Source organism: Mytilus edulis, chromosome 3 (assembly GCF_963676685.1).
Source record: "Mytilus edulis chromosome 3, xbMytEdul2.2, whole genome shotgun sequence".
NCBI lineage: Eukaryota > Metazoa > Mollusca > Bivalvia > Mytilida > Mytilidae > Mytilus > Mytilus edulis.
The window spans coordinates 87,321,051-87,341,858 of record NC_092346.1 but is presented as its reverse complement, the minus strand read 5'-3'; the positions used below and the strand labels follow the sequence as shown (position 1 = coordinate 87,341,858).

The 20,808-nt window shown below is 31.2% G+C and overlaps 2 protein-coding genes across 5 annotated transcripts in view; both read left to right on the top strand.

Annotated features, from left to right (window-relative positions):
• Position 1: 1 nt before the first annotated feature.
• Positions 2–12,836, top strand: LOC139517687 (dynein regulatory complex protein 9-like). Its single transcript, XM_071308983.1, has 10 exons — positions 2–55; positions 2,053–2,143; positions 3,540–3,667; positions 4,510–4,754; positions 5,111–5,239; positions 6,441–6,684; positions 7,297–7,371; positions 9,219–9,350; positions 10,079–10,180; positions 12,564–12,836. The coding sequence occupies exons 2-10, from the start codon at positions 2,128–2,130 to the stop codon at positions 12,672–12,674; spliced, it is 1,182 nt and encodes a 393-aa protein (XP_071165084.1). The 5' UTR covers positions 2–55; positions 2,053–2,127; the 3' UTR covers positions 12,675–12,836.
• A 4,395-nt stretch (positions 12,837–17,231) lies between these two features.
• LOC139517700 (run domain Beclin-1-interacting and cysteine-rich domain-containing protein-like) overlaps positions 17,232–20,808 on the top strand; it is a 33,551-nt gene continuing 29,974 nt past the window's right edge. For all 4 annotated transcript variants that reach the window (XM_071309008.1, XM_071309006.1, XM_071309005.1 and 1 more), the window contains exon 1: positions 17,232–17,308. In XM_071309008.1, the coding sequence (XP_071165109.1) occupies positions 17,274–17,308 (35 nt within the window). In that variant the 5' untranslated portion in view covers positions 17,232–17,273. The remainder of the gene's footprint in view (positions 17,309–20,808) is intronic.

Below are 20,808 nucleotides of genomic sequence, written 5' to 3'. Positions count from 1 at the left end.
GCATGCCACCTAGCAACATGTAAACATAATGTTATGCCAGTTTCAGTAAAAAAAAAGGTATTTTATGGCATTATTAATGAGATAAGGGAAGCAAAAATTCACAAATTGCATGGCAAATATCTCAAGATATATATGAATCACTAAAATGTCATTATTACAAGTAGTTTTACACGATATCGTGCTGTGCAGAGTGGTTAAGGCAATATGATCATATGGCAATGATAAAGTATTTTAAGCATGTTATTATTGTTAAAGTTCCAGATGCCAGAGACAAATTATTTCATCAAATATACTTCATAACAGGACAAATTCCAACAGATCTAGACAATTTATTAACAATCAATTTGCCAAATGCAGAAAATATCAATCAACTATTAGCGGAGTACATAGAGGAAACAAACCGTTTTAGTGGATAATTTGATACAAATTTCTTTAAATTTTTTATATTTTTAATTTTTCATGCCATTTCAATAACCTAATAAACCATTTTTTAGATTTATTTCACTTCATACAATAATTCTATAATATTTTTAAAGCGCCACCTACAATATATAAGTACAAAGGAGAAACTACATTTGTGATAATTATTTTACAAGAGAGGATAATTTACAAGAGAGATTACTCTGTCATCACGACAAAGATTGAAGATAAAGTTCCTGTGTTGTCTGTGAAATTAATATTGACCACACTTTTATTCATACATGTATAGAACAACAGCAGATTTGAAAAATTATAATAACTTATTTTCTTTTGTTTGTAATTTTCTGTATTCTGTTGCACAGACACTTGTCTCAGAAAAAAAAATGCTATATACCCTTATATAACACAAGGTATTTAACTCGCATTTTTTAAACATGTCAGAATGTCACGAAATTCCGTCATATACCTATTTCACAGTTGTTAACCCCACTAAAACTTGTAATTTCGTAAATCTAAATTGATTTATCTACACAATGGTGTACATTATATCACACCTACTTTTGTTGTCAGAATCATCCGTAGCAATCCTACCAAAGTATGTCAATCGTTATTATTTTGTCTACCGACTACAAGTGCCTGTGTTCTGTTGTCAATGTCGCTGTTGACACTGGATTGTTTCCCTTGTAAACGTTAAAGTCTCGCGTGTACAATTTCACTCCAGATGGTAAACAACTCACATGTACTTTAGATATATAACTTATACATGTAGGTGGCAACTGAACTTAATATATTTTGACAAAAAATTTAATTGTAATTTTTGATTTGTAACCGGAGGGCATGAATTAAACAATTTTATTACAAAATTGCTTAGTTTCATACCTGGGATATGAGCCCTCTGAGTCAGGAATATGACAGTTCTTGTCCATTCGTTTTTGATGTGTTTTGTCATTTGATTTTGCCATGTGATTATGGACTTTCCGATTAGATTTTCCTCTGAGTTCAGTATTTTTGTGATTTTACTTTTTATAAGGCAGCACACTAACTTAATGAGCTTGAACTTCCTTAGCTCAATCGCTTACAGCTGACTAAGTATCTAACCACATTTACCAAGGGAAGCAATTCACCCGTCAAAGATTTATTCTGATGCTAGAGTTTTGCTGATTTTGAGTGCTAATAGTTTTTGCTATTTTAGTGCTTGCATTAGCCTTAACTTAACTCTATATGATTTTATGCTAAACTAATTCTTTTATTTGACAATTGTGTATGTTTAAAACTATTGTGTGTTTTGTGTTGTCCTATTGTGTCTGAATGCACTGTATATGTACTTTAATTGATTATCACTTTATGTATGTCTGTAATAAGCTTGCTCTGAGCTTATGTTGTATTGTTGACTGCTAAACAATTCATTTCAAGTTGAATTCGTTCTAAACCTATTTGTCTAAGATTTAATCAATTCATTCCAACTGATTTTGTTCATTATTACCCACAGGGACTTAATAATTTGTTCCTACTTTTTTAAATCAGTGTACAGTGTGAGTTGAAGTAAATATCAATTCAAAGTTTATGTTATATATATTTCATATAAAACTTATTTGAATAATTCAATTGATTTGATTGTAATATTTATTTTTAGGAATTGTTGAGAAAGAGACACTTAGTTTTGCTGTCCACATACTTGTAGAGTGAAGAAAAAAGACAAAGCCAAAGATGTCATTAACACAAAGTAATAACTTTTAAATTGTGTATCACTATTCATTTACGTATCTCATTCTGAAGCCCCATGCTATATTTGTTGTAAACTATATATAGGTATACAGGTAAACCTCAAGACTAACTTGTCATGAATCTTGGTCCATTCTCCCAATGTCACATTTGCCTCCATTCGTTTTTGAATCCCACAACTTTGCACCCTGCGTTCATTTTCACCATTATTAAAGGTTTCCTTTTCAGTTATTTTTAAATTGTATTTTAGTAACCATAGTAACTGTAAGTAAATCTTACGTAATATTACGTAAATGTATAAGCATACCATGACATGTTGCTACTTAAAAACAAATTTTCAAATCAATTTTTGTCGAGCCTGCAACTTTTGTTGCAGAAAGCTCGACATAGTGATAGTGATGTGGCGGCGGCGTTACTTAACTTCTTAAAAGCTTTATATTTTAAAAGGTAGAAGACCTGGATGCTTCATACTTTGTATATAGATGCCTCATGTTACGAACTTTCCGTCATTCACATGTCCAATGTCCTTGACCTCATTTTCATGGTTCAGTGACTACTTGAAAAAAAAGTTAAGATTTTTTGTAATGTTAAATTCTCTCTTATTATAAGTAATTGGATAACTATATTTGGTATGTGCGTACCTTGCAAGGTCCTCATGCCCATCAGACAGTTTTCACTTGTCCTCGAACTCATTTCATGGATCAGTGAACAAGTATAAAAAAGAAGATGTGGTATGATTGCCAATGAGACAACTATTCACAAAAGACCAAAATGACACAGACATTAACAACTATAGGTCACCTTATAGGTTTTTCTTATACTATATGCAATAGGTCTACTATATTTGGTGTATGGAATGATTGTAAGGTGTACATGTCTAGCTGACAGGTGTCATCTGACCTTGACCTCATTTTCATGGTTCAGTGGTCAAAGTTAAGTTTTTTAGTTTTGGTCTATTTTTCTAATACTTTATGCATTAGGTCAACTATATTTGGTGTATAGAAATATTTTATGATCTATATGTCGGTTACACAGGTTTTATTTGACCTTGACCTCATTTTCATGGTCCATTGCTAAGTGTTAAGTGTTTGTGTATTGGTCTGTTTTTCTTAATTTATAAGCAATAAGTCAACTATATTTGTTGTATTGAAGAATTGTTAGCTGTACATGTCTGCCTGGCATGGTTCATCTGACCTTGACCTCATTTTCATGGTTCATTGATCAATGTTTTGTATTCTTGGTTAATGTTGAGTTTATGTGACAGTTGTAAGAAAGCTTTATATTTAGGTCTATCAACATAATATCAATGATTAGTAAAGAAGGCGAGACATTTCAGCGTGTGCACTCTTGTTTTAATAAAAGTTATGATGAATAAATTTAATACTTTTTCCTTTCAGATTCTATCATGTTGCAAGGCCCTGATGCCATTAGGGCAGCAACAATTCTTGAGGATTGTGTTGACCAGCTTTGTGTTCTGGGAAGAATAATGCCAACATCATTTGACAGTCGTGTTGATGCTGTAGAGGTTGGTATTGAAAATATGATTTGATGTGAAAATGTTTTAAGATGAGAGCGCAAAATGTTATTTATTTATTTATCACACTGAGATTATCAAAATATCAACATGTTCTAGTTTCTAGTATTTTGATTAATTTGTGGTTGTTCAAAAGTATGTTAATGTATAGATATAAGAAGATGTGGTATGAGTGCCAATGCCTCTGGTACAAATAGCCTGATTTGTTTGACAGTAACATGTTTTAATTTACAATTATGTACTATGTAGTCTTGCAGACTTTGCAGATATGTGTTCATAACTTCATGTAGATCATATACATGTATCACTGGGACGGAAAAGGCAATGATCCACCGAAGTTCTTCTTTGCATGCTAACTTTGGGAAAATACTTTAAGAAAAAAATTCACAAATTTTACATCTGATTACTTTTGTCACACTTTTTGTATAGGACTGAAATCTAGCTTGTTCCTTCAAACAGACAATTTTTGCTTATTTTTGAGTCTGACAGTTCATTTGGACTATCATTTTAAAGAAATCAATACAAAGTCCGAAAAGTAAAAACAAAAGATAGAACTGCTAATAGTTTCAGGTTTATTTTTAAGACAAGAACTGTAGCCTAAAATGAAAACAGTTGCATAAGATCAGGCAAACAATTTCCATGCAGTACTAACTGATCCCTGACAGTTGTTTTCAACCTCAACAGTTTTCATCAATGTAAAAGTTCCATTTCAAGTTATCCGTTAAATTATAACATTAACAAATGCATTAAATTAGCTTTCTTGGCTGTAAAATCATATGCTACGTAAATTAAGTGAAATAAATTTAAAATAATGAATGTAATGTACATTTCAGATGGTACAAAGTGAACTTAATCAACTGGTTGCTGGACAGAAAGATTTAGAACAAAGATACCAGACAATTTTAGCTAAGAGACTAGAAATGAGACAGAATACCAAAAATGAAATGAAACTGACAGAAATTGAGAAGGAAGTGGTAGAAAGTGGACATGATTTGAAGAATAGTACACATGTATTTGGTCGCAGTCTGAGACAAAATCCTTTGACAGGAGATAATATTTCAAAGATACAGGCAGACAGGTTAGTTTGTTAAAATGACATTAGATATAACAGTTTAGCACAAGTTTTCATGTTAAAATACCTACGGTTTTACTATAAAGTTGATTGTATAATGACAGAATCGATGGGATGTTCTATTCTGTCTCGCAGTGTCAGTTGTCAGTACAAGGATTAGTTACCTGAAAGTTACATTATCATGGAATATTGATTGTCCATTTTTTGGAGCTAATTGATTCCAATTAAATTATGTTATCGACCAAAATAATTGAAAATTAATGCAGTTATTTGAACAGATTTTTTTGTTGGTTTTGCAATCTTAAAAAATAGGACAATATCTTGTCTGAATGTTATTAATAATGATTTTTTTTTCAATTCAGAACTTTCTGTGAAGATGTTATGGGTGATACCTTGTCAGAACTGATACAGAACTGTAGTTTCCAATGCTTGATTGAATCAGTTGAAAGAGAGAAATTCAAAAAAGCTAAGCTACAAGAAACTATCCAAAAGTAAGTAATATACATGAAAAAATCAACTATAGTCGCCGTCAGCTGAAATTCGTAGCGGTTATCGGTAAAAATAATCTAAACTATCAATCGCATTCACTCGAGATATAGTTTTTCACATTCCATTCATAAATCGCAAAAAGAAAAACCACTACTGACCTACCTTTTAAGTGATCGCACTGTAATAATCCTGACCTTCACTTTTTCATAGACGATTTTGAATGGTGGAATCAGCCATTGTTTTTACCGGAAGTGTTTCCGTGGAGTTCAATTTCATAAAATTTGCATAAAGCGCTGGAAACCTTATCACATCAATGAAAGGAACATTTCAGGAAACTGCGTACAGTGACGAATGTCATATGTAAACAAATGATCCTCATAGAAACGAAGATGGCGGAATTACAATGGAAAAAATTCTGGAAAATGTGAAGGTCAGGATTATTACAGTGTGATCACTTAAAAGGTAGGTCAGTAGTGGTTTTTCTTTTTGCGATTTATGAATGGAATGTGAAAAACTATATCACGAGTGAACGCGATTAATAGTTTAGATTATTTTTACCGATAACCGCTACAAATTTCAGCTGACGGCGACTATAGCACTTCTGTTGATCTCAGCTAATCAAATTAATGTTCCTTGGTCAATAGTGGTCAATCCAAATACTTGCAGAAAATAATATAACTCCAAAAAGATAACAGGTTTTAAGCATTTTTTTATCATCCCTATGTACATTCTGGTAGGCATTGAATCCGCAATCAACCATTTCTGTATATGAAAAGATAACGATATGCCCATGATTGAAACATAATACAAAATCTGAAATCCTCACTGTATGAACATGAAGATAGCATTTAAAAAAATCATAATTCATTTTCATGTGTAATTTTCGTTTGCAATTTAGTTAAATCAAAGGAAACAAAATTTAAGGTTGGCAGTAGAAATTGTTAAAGTAATATTTAGTCATATATTTGTGGAATTTAAAATACTCAATATGCTCAACATAACTTCAAGTCAAGATCAGTAGATGTACATACTTGTTTGAAAGGCAAGACCCCACTCATAAGATTTATAAGGGAATTATCATAAGAACTATTTGTGCTGTTAAGTTTTCATTGAAACAGTCAAAATAAAATTAGCACTGTATCCTATCTTGAGTTTTTGGAAAATCAGCAATTAATAATACAAAACATGTTTTTGTCTGTTTAGGGAGGAAAATGGTAGAAAAAGAGTGAGAGAACTACAGAGGAAGTTACAGGATATTAAAAAAGAAAAAGAACAAGATCTTCAAGATAGAAAAGGCATGATTGCCCACATAAAAGATCAACTTCAAGAGGCCAAAGCTCGAACAAATATGGAAGGAAAATACATAAAGAAAAGTGCAGAAGTTTCTATTGCCCAGACTCAGAAACGGTGTACCATTTCAGAAAAACAAGCACAGGATGAAATTGAGGTATGATATTAAAAAAACAAAAATGTGGTATACATACATGGCACAAAATCATATTATACTACACAAAAAAAGAAATGGACAGTTCTTAATTACTGTTCTTTATCTCAAAGTCCCAGTGAATAGATTTTGAAGAGAAACAGTCTAAGCTACACAAAAATAATCCAAGCAGAATAAAGTCAGTCTAAGCTACACACAAATAATCAAAATCAGGAAACAGTCAGTCTAAGCTACACACAAATAATCAAAATCAGAAAACAGTCAGTCTAAGCTACACACAAATAATCAAAATCAGAAAACAGTCAGTCTTAGCTGTACAAAAACAATAAAATTCTGAAAACAGTCAGTCTAAGACAAAAGCAATTGAAGCAGAATATTTTGTAATGATTTTTATTTATTAAATTATTTTCTTATAGTATTCAGATATATTTATGTGGATATAAAATTGACCAACATACATTAAAATTTTTCATCAGGATGAGAGAAAAAAAACCATGTTAAGCCAATACTTCAAACGAAAAACTACTTTAAAATGTCACCTAGATTGACAAAAAAGTTTATTTATATTATTAATTTGTTATGATCTTATTGACCAATCTGCAATTGTTTTTACAGAAATTAAGACAACAGGTAGATGATGAAGAAAGATCACATAGCGAAATAGAATCATACCTCAGAACCCATCATGATGTAAGTAAATTCCTCAATGATTCAATCTTGATATTTATCAAACTTTTAACTGTTGAATTTTCTGCAATTACTAAATTATGGTTAAAATTGTAATTTAAAGAGATGAATTAGATGTAAACAGATTTCGAACACTAAAATAATTTGCTAACTTTAAAGTGCCATGCATACACTTATAAAATTACTTCTATTGAAGCTTGGTGCATAGATGAAAATACTATTTGCATGACCAATTTTATTCAACATGAATAATGTATAGTATTGTGGTATTTATAAATGAGTATTATTAAAAATTCACATTAAGAACAAAACATATTTATTTTTTTTGGAAATAGGAGAGTACTGTAAATTCAGAAATTATTGCATGCATTTATTATTGCGATTTAAAAAAAATGGACAAAAATGCAAGATTTATTATTGCGATGTCAGGAAAATGTGCATAGACAGGGTTTCCGCTGGCGGTCGCCATTTTCGCAATTTGCGAAAAAATTATAATTGTGGCGATAAAAATTCGTCATTTGCGAAAGAATTTGGCGAAAGAAATATATATAACGATTTATTTTCCTCCATCTTTTTTATTTACTTTTTTTTCGAGTTTCTCGGACTTTACCCGATCAGACAATACTCGGAATTCATCTTGACCTCATTAAGATTGACAGAAAATCAATAATCAGCTGATTGCATTTTATAGCTATCGACAACAAAGGACTAATTAATAAAGGTGTTGATTGAATTGTTTGACAAAATGATATGGTTAAATGGCTTCCGCTAAATGTCACATATATAATTTATTTCCCACTTTACGACGCACGTGTTTGAAGCAAACTTTTGACGTCTCCTCTCCTTTTAAAGATAGTTTAGAAAAGAAAGCTGTTGTTGTGCCGAAAATTGTTCAAAAGAAAGAAAAATATCCGATTTAAAACTTATATTATCCTTTGACTTTAATATAGGTAATTGATTAGGGAGAGTACTATAAAGTCGTTTGAGTGACACACGTTTCAAGCATAGTTTTACGTCTCAACTTTTTCATTTACGATGAGGAAAAGAAAACTATCTTTATGAAATCTATCCAAAAGGTTGTGAACAACCCCTCGAATGAGAATAACCCTTCAATGTAATGACTGCACATGCAATGAGGGATCAATTTCATGTGATAAAAGCTTTTGTTTTGTTGTAAAAACCACTTCTTAGTACAAAAGGGCACATCTGTATTTTTCTTTTAAAGAAACTGTCCCTTCAAACTTTACTGGTATTATATGATCAAAACATGTCCATTAATTTTGTTATATTCCAGGACTTATATCTTCTTTATTGTTAAAAGTATAGTGGCCCCCTCCTTTAGAACAGTTGTTTAAGATACATTGAATATTTTTCCCTTTCAAGTTTAAAAAAATCTGTTGTTTTTAAGTAAATGTTAAGTGTTTATTCATTAACATGTAGACTCTAAAATAAGTTTGAAGGAGTAATCATAGACACAATGGGGCAAAATCGTCTTATTTAAGGGAGGGGGATGGGTAGAAAAAAGGTAACTTTTAAACGATAAATATATTTATGTTACTTGGCGAAAAAAATAATAAAGTGGCGAAAAATATATTTTTTTGGCGAAAGAGGTGGCGAAAAAAATAATTGACCCAGGGGAAACCCTGTGAATAGAGATATAATTATGTATCAGATATAAGAATGCAAATTCTTATTGTTGCAATACTCACTCAGTTGCATTTTTTGCATTTATAAAAACCTCACAATAATTTCTGAATTTACAGTAGTTAATGATATTCATTATAGATACAGATAATTTGATACAGAATGTCAATTATGAATAAAACATCATTGCTCTTCTTATTTTTCAGGAACTTGAGAAAAAAGAGAAATTTTGGCAAGAGAAGATGGAAAAAGATGTAGACGCTAAACAGCATGAATTGACAGTCATAAAAGCTGCTAATCAGAAAGATTTTACAAGACTTCAGGAACTTACAAAACTGGTAGATATTTGTTTCATAGAGGATTTAGAATGTCTGATTTTATAAGTTCAATCTGAGTGATTTTTTTTCGTCTTATCTTGATGCCTTTCAAGACAGAAGGATGCTAATCTGGCAGTGACAGTTTAAACACATTAAATTAATTTGTATAATTCTTTAGGAAGAAACCATGAATACATCATATCTTGTATACAGACGACTTATCTTCTGATTGTTTTGGTCTGCCTCTAAACATTTTATTATAAAACATCCACGATTGCACCAGGGTACCACAGTGCATTAAAGTCCTGGGAAGAACACTGCCATTGTCCTCGACCAAAACTTCATGTTTCATTGAAAACTGTATTGTGTGTTTTTAATTTTTCTTATTGAGAAAAAACGAAATAACAATATTTTGTATATTAAATCAATGCAAGGTATACATGTCCATCAGCCAGGTATTATCTGACTTTTTCCTCATTTAATGGATCAGTAATGATCTTTTAGTTTTCATTGTAAGGTTTGTTTCACAGATACTTTAAGCAAAAGATCAATTTTATTTTCTGCATGAAAAGATTGTAAGGTGATGTATATCTGTATATTTTAAATTTTAGTTTTTTAGTAGAGTATAGTATTTTTGTGTTTTGTAAAAATTATGCTTTATGTATGACAAGATACAATATAAACACAGGAAAACTAAGTAATTTTTCAATACTGTATAGCCTTGTTTATGTTAATATTTTTAATTCCAGTACAAAGAATATGAACAAGTTGTTGTTGAAGACAGAATTGAGAAGGAGAAGGCAAGGAGGAAAGCAGATCAAGAGGGCATTGAACTCAAAGCTAGTATTAGAGTAAGTAGTCATTACAAAGAAAGGGAGATAAATTCATTGCTACTCTTGCTCTGTTTGATTTGCGTTAGTTGAGTTTACCAGGCAAGGGAGATTGGCTAGATAGTGGTTATTTAGATTATTTCTTTGAATGGTCCTATGTTGGAACTAGGGTAACTCTTGATTAATATAAAACCGATTAAAAACCTGTTTTAATTTATATACTGTAGCCTATTGTCACAAGTTGAAGATTTCAAGGATTTACACCTTTTTGGTTTAATTTTTAATTTTTCTTTAATTCTAGATTGTTCTAAAGTCTGAGTATTTATATAGTGTACTCCTAATTTATATAGTAAAATCTGTCATAAGTGAAAAATGCTGTGGATTTATAAATTTTTCTTGATATTGCACTTTCATTCCACAATTTTGTGCTTATTTTTTTGAATTCTCAAAACTGTTTTAAAAAAAGCTTATTGAAAATTAGCGCTTTATGTGTGAGCCACTCTTTTCACCAACATTTAATATCCCATAAAAAATTAATCCATAGAATCACTTGTTGAAAAATGTTATTATTTTTGGTATATTCAAAAGAAAAAGATTGTTTAGGAAAATGTCTCAAGGTATCAATCTTTCTTGAAAATCTGTGAACTAAATTAAACAAATTCTAAAATATTGTGAATGTGAAATCTGAAATATTGGGCATGTTTGTGAATTAAAGTGTTGAGTTATTTTTCAAAGTGAGATGATTTAAAAAAAAAACACTATCATTTTGTGTTAAAAAAGGGAGACAATTTAACACTTTTTATCATAAACTTAGGTATATATTAATAAAATATCATTTAGGAGAGTCAATACATTTTTTCATTGTTTTGTCAGTTATTGTGTTGAACATGAAATTTTCTTGTTTAACACGATTATTCTCAATATATGGAATACATTTTATTTAGTTTATTTTTAGGAGAGCTTAAAAGCTTCTTCAACTGTCGTTTTGCAAATTTATGTTGAACAGTGATTTTACGTTTAAACTGTAATCAAATTTTGTTGAAAATACAAATATAAGTCAGTTGTGTTGTTTCAATGCATAGGATGATATAGTCCAAATAATTATGACGTCTGGCAAGGCTATTTTATTTTTTTTTCTGGGAAGCCTTCCTATGACGTCATAACACGGAAGCCATTTTTTACGTCTGGACTTAGAGTGCAAATTTTGGGGGGAACTTTGCGACCTAATTTTGACATGAAATTTTCTTTGCCAGCTAGAAATGTTTACGTAGTTACAAAGTCCTACCTTTTTTGTGCTTATTGATGCAAAATATTTCCAGAAATATCCAAAAGAAATGATAAAATAAGATACGATTCCATTTGAGGTGGACAAATATTTCTTTTGCTTTCAACATGATATCCCAGAACTACTAAAATACATCACTTCCGAAGAGTATAAAATATTGAACTCGGTAAAATTTGACAGACCTGAATTTCCGGATAATGTAAATCGAAAGTTCTGGAAATTCAGGTCCATTAAATTTGACTGAGTTTGATTTTTTTTTATATTCACCGGATTTGATGTTTCTTGGGAGTTCTGGGATATCATGTTGAAAGCAAAATAAATATTTGTCCACCTCAAATGGAATCGTATCTTATTTTATCATATTTTTTTTATATTTCTGGAAATATTTTGTATCAATAAGCACAAAAAAGGTAGGACTTTGTAACTTTATATAAACCACAAAAAAATACTTAACTTGAACCAGATAGATATTGAGATACTGTGTTAATTTAAGCACTTTCATGAAATTTATGATTTTTTACCAATTAGATAGTGTTGTTCCTAGTTTCTGCAGTCTTTAAAAGTTCTCATCAAGTTGGACTTTTTGTTACCAGTTAGTGCCCAACATACATTTAGTGAAAAACAAACTTATATTAATACACAGTTTGATTAATCTTTGCATCATATATATAAGGTCAATAGGCTATTTGCCAATTCCTGTAATTAACCCTGTTATTAGAGATCCCTTTCTTAGTTGTCTCCCTTACGAAGGACAATAATTTGTATTTACAATGGAGAGCTAGCAGAAAGATCATAATGTGAGGAATCTTTGAGGTTTTCAAATCTTTTAATTACATTAATTTGTTGTTAAGCTGAATACTTTTGACATCAGAAATTAGTTAAACCACCGATACATCACTTTCAATCCATCATGCTTTGCATTGGCAAAAGTAAATTTTGTCCAGTATGGAACCGGTGTACAATTGACAAAGGGAAGAAATTTGTTTAAAAAGTGTGTAATAACAGAATTAAATCGGTAATTGGCAAATGGACTATTAGGAATTATATTATATTGCACAAACAGTTGAAGAAAATTCACAAAAATCAAAATTTTTCATTCTTTATTTCTCTGTTTTACAGATCCAAGCCTGGTGGAGAGGAGTCATGGTTAGAAAAGGATTTGGACCATACAGTAAAAAGAAGAAAGGAAAGAAGGGCAAAAAAGGAAAGAAAGGAAAGAAGAAGAAGTAGACTTGAAAATTTTCAAATTTACTTATGTAATTATTGTTTACCATGGACTGTGATAATGAACAAGTTATTTTTATTTTTATCTTAATTTTACTGTATATTTTAAAATGTCAGAACATAAAGTTTTTGTTGTGAATATATAAAATAAAGAAAATAAAACTCTTATACATATTTTATTAATTATATACATGTAATATAATGTGTAGTTACGATGAACAATACAAGGATGCTTTTGAAATAAGCAGTTTAAAAATCTAGTTTAAACAAAATCACTGAAGTGCGAAGTTACAGCCTTTCCTGGTAATATGATTGTAGGATTTGTCAATTTTCAGCCCTTCCAAACATGTATGAGCATTTTAATAAAGAGGTACAGAGCATAGCAACGTAAATTGAAGCTATAATTGTTAGCAGTTACAAGTTGGGACTGTTATAAATGATTACACAAAATTAGATCAGTTTTCAATTTCAGTGAAAACTCTGGATTAGAAACAGTAAATACTTAAAATCTTAACAATCTAGAGATTTATATTTTAAAACTTTGCTTTCAAGCTCACCAGGCCCACAGGCCCAAGTTAGCTAATCTCATCACTTGTGTCCAGCATTGTCTTTTAATTTTACAAAACTGTTGTCTTCTGGGCCCCAATATTTATTGGGGTATCTAGTTTAAAGAATACCTATAGGTAAAATGCAAGTTTCGTCTATAATCTTGCAAACTCCTATGCATAAAGAAAATCTTGACAGGGACAGAAATGGTCACAATGTTGAGGTCAGTTGCTGCATATTTACATCAAAACTGCCAGACGACCCTTTATAAATGACAAATTTTACCAGTTTAACAAAGTTTTGCCTGTTATTTTTAAAAAACTATGGTTGATAGAGATTTTAAATAGCAAAAGTCAACATGACTTGCGTCATCAGTGGAGTCATCAAAAGAATTATTTCCCTTTTATAATAGGATTTTTTTGTACTGCCTAATAACTTAAAGAAGCTGGCTTGTCATGTTGGGATTTTTGTCAGATTTTTGGAATCCTTTGGTTTTATCCATTTGAATGCATAAAAAAATTTTGCCCGGTGACCCCCATTTTTCTTTTGATAATTCTTATACATGTATAATGATAAGCTGTCTGTTAAAGTCTTTTAAAATTTTAATTACTTTTTAATAGTTTTTGAGGACTTTAACTTGTAAATGATAAAGCTATGGAAAGTCAAGAGAGAACATTTTCCCGCCAAAATTCCAATGGCTAATATATTGAAAACGAGCACAGTGACCTATATATTTTTTTTGCTCTTTGGATTCCTTTATTAATCCCCTATCAATATAAACTAGTGTTTTGAAAAGTTAATTACTTTGAAACCGAGAAGCGAATTCCCTTAAAAATTTCAAAAGACAGACAATTTGAATAGTAAAAATAGTCAGCAAGACCAGATCTACAAACAAGTTTAATGGCCGAAATCTTCAGTTGACTCCTTTTTGGAGTTAAAGTTCTTTAATGACTATTTTTACAAATATTTTTTGTGTTTTTGCCCTTTGCTGATCATGCACACACATTGAGGTGAGCGACACTGGTTCTTTAGAACTTGTAGTTTATTAAATGAAGAAAAAAAGTTGATGTTTTGCAAATAATTCACAGTATTTGTAATTTATGCAAAGAATCTATTCATAAACAGAGATGTTGGGCATAGAATAGTACTATTCAGGTTGGTGGACATAAAAAAATCAATGAATATGTTACATAAGATATGGAATATCCACTCATGAACATCTGCATATAAAATAATTCAATGTATATATAGTTTCATATTCATACAAAAAAAACATGCAAGAGGAGTTGCAGTAAAAAGGTGTGTACTTTACAGTTCCATCTGCATAACTTTACAACTTCAATAAATTGGAACATCCTGTCCTTCCATCATACATACCTGTATTTAGATTTAACTTTGTACAATGTAACAAGTATCACTAAAATAAAGAGGTAGGGCAAATTTTACTTGAATTCATTTCTCACCACAGCAATTAAAAAAGGCTTGCAATCTTTTTACAAATACATCTACATTATGCAGCTGGATGTACTTGAGATTCTAACAATAGTGTGGCTTATTTCAATACACATGACCGGTTGGAAAATACCTGAAGATAACTGAAAACCACAAATTTGACAGATTTTGTCAAATTTGAATAATACCAATAAAATGTGAAATAATGATGTTATTAACCTAATTTAAAATGTATGTTGGATTTAAAGCTATAGATGGTCTTTTAGATACATTTTTATTCTCTTTGGTGAGAGACATCCTTCGTTGAAAAAGGACAATTAAGATTCATAACCAGAGACAATTGTATTATGATCTATTATAGGTGTCATACCACCAATTACTCCCTCAAATTTAGAACGTATGTGAAAGTAGGCCTACTCGGACAAAAAAAAGTGCATTTGATGTCATTGTTCACCTAAACTAACTAACAAATTTGCAGAAATGAAAGTTTTGTTGAAAGAGAAATATATTAAGACTATTTTGAGCCAAAATTTACCTGTCTATGAGTTTGCATTAAAAATTGAGGATTAATGCGCTCCATAGTATACTAATTTAAGATTTCCAGAAAACCAGGGGTTATTTTTAGTGGTACCTCCTTTCGGAAGCTCTCTGCTTTCTTATATGATTTTGAATGTATGTTGAAAATTGGCATGCAGAAAGGTGACACCTGTACAATTCAGGATATACCTAGTTTCTATGAAGTTAAACTTGAGGTAAACTATTTAGAAAGCTGTGAAAATTGCAAAATTTGGTTGAACAGATAGGGACTTTTAATTGGTGGTATGACACCTTTAAGCAAAATGCGGTGAAACATCAAAATCAGAAAACAATTGTTTTTTTTTGTCTTAACTGATCATTTGAGATAAAAGTAGCCACATTTCAATCTTTTTGGGGGCAAAATGTCACATATTGCAAATTTAGAGCCTAAAACTTGAGTTTGTCCTATTTTTAGCTTTTCCCATCCTGACAATATGCTTTTATATAAAAAATGTCCTAAATAATGTTATAAATGCACAGAAAGGTATTCTGTGGTGTTAAACATTGAAACATAAGTTGTTTACTACCCCCCAAAAAATTTTGTCATGCAGATTTAATGAAATTATTTGATTTTTACCCCTTATAGCATTGCGTCATACTATGTACTTGGCAGATAGCATAGCCTAATGTAAGCACTGCAGAAACTCACAAAAGCACCATTTATTATTCCAAATGAAATTTTTATATCTTAAATTTTATTAACTGATGTAAATAAACACGGTTAAATGACCATGACTGCACTTTTGATCAATTTGTAGTACTTTACTGACACCAGATGAAAAAAAGGGGGGTCAATATTCCTCGACACTTCAATACCTTGGATTTTTTACTAAATTCATTGCAAAAATTGTTGGAAGTCTTTAAAGAAGTAGAACAAACAAGAAAAAATTAGCAAACAATGATCTTGATATTGAAAGTTTATGTTCCTGTAGCCCAAAATGAAATTTTCAAGTATTTTCTATCAAAGTCATACATTACAGTCAGTTTAAATTGAGCTGTGAAATTTTTACTATAAGTCGCATAATGCTCAAATAGGCTGTTTTTAACTACAAATTGACTAAGGATTAAGAATAAAGCAAAATAAAAGATTTCTAATCAACTTTTTTGTCTCTTTAGGTGTCATACCACCAATTACTCCCTCAAATTTAGAACGTATGTGAAAGTAGGCCTACTCGGACAAAAAAAAGTGCATTTGATGTCATTGTTCACCTAAACTAACTAACAAATTTGCAGAAATGAAAGTTTTGTTGAAAGAGAAATATATTAAGACTATTTTGAGCCAAAATTTACCTGTCTATGAGTTTGCATTAAAAATTGAGGATTAATGCGCTCCATAGTATACTAATTTAAGATTTCCAGAAAACCAGGGGTTATTTTTAGTGGTACCTCCTTTCGGAAGCTCTCTGCTTTCTTATATGATTTTGAATGTATGTTGAAAATTGGCATGCAGAAAGGTGACACCTGTACAATTCAGGATATACCTAGTTTCTATGAAGTTAAACTTGAGGTAAACTATTTAGAAAGCTGTGAAAATTGCAAAATTTGGTTGAACAGATAGGGACTTTTAATTGGTGGTATGACACCTATATGTCTCTGTTCATAACATATCAAAAAGCCACACATTTTGTTCATAAAGAGATTTTTTCAAAAACCTGAGACCCAAGAAAAACAAATATCTATATTATAGGCTCTAAAAACCTTGCATTTAGGAGATCTTGTCAAAATATGATGATTAAGTGTATTTTTCAGACCTTGAAGCTTTACAAAAACCTTGTCCACAACTTATGATACATAATGTTATGTAGCTAAAAGGTGCAAAGATTAATGATTCCCTATATAACCAATTGTTTCGGGAAAGGGGGGCTCTAAATCCGCCTCTGTATAATGGCTTAAGTAAAACTAAGTTTAAATCATCTATAGTTTGTATTTCCCGCTATTTTAACTTAAATTTCATTCTGGAACTCTTATGACTTTACCTTGCAGTTGTACAAAAATATGTTGTCCGAATGTAAATTAGTGATGTAAACAGGAATGGCGGATGAGGAAAATCCTCATTTAAAACATAGGTATTTTGTGTATTTATAGCAAGATTTTCTCATTTCAAAGTTCAAAGACAAAACTTAAACTCATGGGTTTACTTTGCTCAATGATCTGAAAAGTTGTCATTATGTAGGAATATATGGAAACGTGTTTTCATTTCGATACGCCCTCTGACTGCATGACTATGAGACCTAGATCCCTCTGCCTCTGGTTTTAATATTCACTCTCAATTTTACCAGGACCCAGAGTATGAATGTGATTTTTTTCTTCTATATCAGATCGCTTACTGATGTCCAGTTCAAGATTAAACACATACATTCAACAGGTTGGGAACAAACCCCCTGTATGGTGATTATACCTGTATAGAGGGATAATCCTTCTTTAGAGGGTAAAAATTATCCCTCTATAGAGGGGTATTTTTGTTTGCACTGGATTTAAAGCAAATTGGGGCAGAATGGCATTTTCTAGTTATATTGGCTATAATCTCTAGCATTATAAGATAACTTAGATAAGATAACTTTATTAGCACTAACACATTGACAATAAATGGTTATGGCAACAAATTAAAGACTAACTACAATAACATATATATACAATGAAGGAGTGACAGTGGATAATTATGAGAGAAATATATAAAAAATAAATGAGAAGCATATACATTATTACAAAAATCAAGTACCTTTTAATAATGAGTTTCTCACCAACAAGCATTCATTCAAATAGTTGACAACAATTTTTAATATTGTTTGGGAATTACTATTTAGAATTGATATAAGTAAGTTATATGATAAGGAAGAAAATTTGTTGTTCAATAGAACATTATTTAATTTTTTAATAAGGTTATCTCTCACATATTTATAGGAGGAACATTTTAAAAGAAAGTGAAGTTCATCTTCAATGTCTCCATTGTTACAGCAAAGGCATACCCTATTCTGCTTTGGTATTTTTAGATATCGCCCTCTTTCAATAGATAAAGTATGAGCACTTAACCTCAATTTACATAATGTTGATCTATCACTTTTGGATTTGCATTGATCAACATACGAGGGTCTTTTATTTGGTTTATAAAGTATATTAAAAAAGTTCATTTTTTTATTTTGATTGATGTCAGTCTCTTGCTTTTGGAAGGCTATATCATTGATTCTCTCTTGAATGTGTTTTAAATACATCTTAATATCAATAGGATTTAGATTAATAAAATGAAAACCAAGTCTTGAAAGGAGATTTTTCATATTTATTATCCAAGAGTTATTTTTTTCAGTTGCTTTATATATTTTTAGGGCAAGTGAATTATTTGATTCAAGTATATGAAGCCAATATTTTATTGCTGAAAATTCTATTCTGGTATATAAAGGCAATCTATTTAGCTCGGCTAAACATGCAGCATTTGATGCTTTACAATGTATTCCTAGAATTTCTTTAATAAATTTATACTGCAAGTGTTCAAAGGGATCTGAATCCCTGTGTTGTTTGCCTATTCCCCATACTTCACTACCGTATAGAGCAATAGGCACAACTAGGGAGTCAAATAATTTTTCTTATATGCATCAACATATGCACTTTACTAAAAATTGGGATAACCAGTTTTCTGCTAAAGTGACAAAACTTGCAATCTATTGTATACCTATCTGAACACCTGATTAACAACAAAAGGAATAGTTGACCTTTAAATTTCATGTTAAATCTAACAATAGAAATTCTGTTCAGTGAGGCATAAGTGAGTAGAATTTACCTGATCATCACAGCTTACAATCATGGTTGACAATAGATTTTATATTTAGTCAGATAAGCATCAAACTGGGCATGTGCATATTAAATTAAGTACATCAATTGGTGCATCAACTGTTCCAGGTTACTGCCATAATAAGAAGAGAATGCCATTCTGCCCTAATTTGCTTTAAATCCAGTGCAAACAAAAATACCCCTCTATAGAGGGATAATTTTTACCCTCTAAAGAAGGATTATCCCTCTATACAGGTATAATCACCATATAGGGGGTTTGTTCCCAACCTGTTACAAGCCAATGAAAACATGAAAAAAACAAAAAAAACTTGCAATGCTCAGATGCTAATCTTAGATGTTCTCAATTTGGAGGGTTGCCTCAATTCTGTTCACACCTACTGTACATGTGGTCCATGTATGTCTTATATCTTCAGCATTTATGCTACATTATCAAAATAGTCAAGTGATTTGTTGATCTTATTTCCTGTTGTGACGTTTTGGATAAGTAAAGATTTCGTATAGTGGGTGATACATTGTACATGCAAATGGAGCAGGTCTCTACAACACTTACCCTAAGATCATGGGATTCTATTAGGGTTTTTTTTGTTGCAAGGTTTTTATTAATGAGGGGGGGTAGGAGGGGTCCTGATCCTGAAATCCCGGGCTTACTTACTTACTGCCCTTGTACGCCATTGGCTTAAAAACATGAAATCCTGAGGTCTCAAATTTAAAGAAATTTAAATCCCAACATCCCAAAATTCAAAAAAAGAATTCCCAGATCCCAAAAAGGATCAATCCCGAAATCCAGAGCTTAAAAACACCTGATTCCGACGTCCCAAAAAGGTCCAGCCCTCCTCATTAATGGGAATAATGCGACTGAATCAGTGTTGCCATAATATATCATGCATTCTTAAGTCTGTATATCTGATACAAATAATTGTATGCAGATTTTCATGAAATCGTAATAATTAATCTCGCATTTTAGTCCATAGTCCATGCATTCTACAAAATACGCTAAAAAAAAATGCATTCAATAATTTCTGAATTTACAATACCCTAAAACGTTGTAAAAGGATTTACCTTATGACATCATAAGTGATTAATAAAGTCATGTAAGTATACATCATCTAATGCATTAATGTACTGTGAAGGATGTTAAACCACTCATTTATTGATACTTAAAATAAATGGTTTAAAGAATTGCAATAGATATAAGTTCTTAATATGAATACTTTATACATATACACAACAGCCCGGGTGGATTTTGCTTTTTCCACCGGCCCACCTGTGCCCACCCTAGCTATAATCTCTTTTTTTGTAAAAATAGTGATAACAAATGCTTATCTGCTTTTTTCAATTGACTGTACTTGCAAGTCTTTTGATTAAACAAAAGAAATTGCATGCCCACTCCTATGGGTGGGCAGAGTGGACAAGCTAGAAATTTTGCCCACCCCATACCTGTCAATTCCAACTGACCCGTATTCTGCGGGTGTGACCTGAGATTTTCACAATTCTGAGGGATCACCTGGAACACCTGCCGGGTCATTGAAATAACCCGGGAATTCCGAAAAATGACCCGATTTCACCCATATTTCTTAGCCTTGAGATTGATTTCATAAGTAATATTCCTTTGAAATACCGGCAAATTCGTAATTCTTCCATGAACAGGAAGTTCATCTAGCTATGTAAACTGTCAAATTAAGTGACCCATTAAGTGCATGGCTTCACTTGACAGCTTTAGTGTCAAACACACTGTTAATTAACACCAATTACCTTAGCTTTAGGTCGTAAATAAATTGCACCA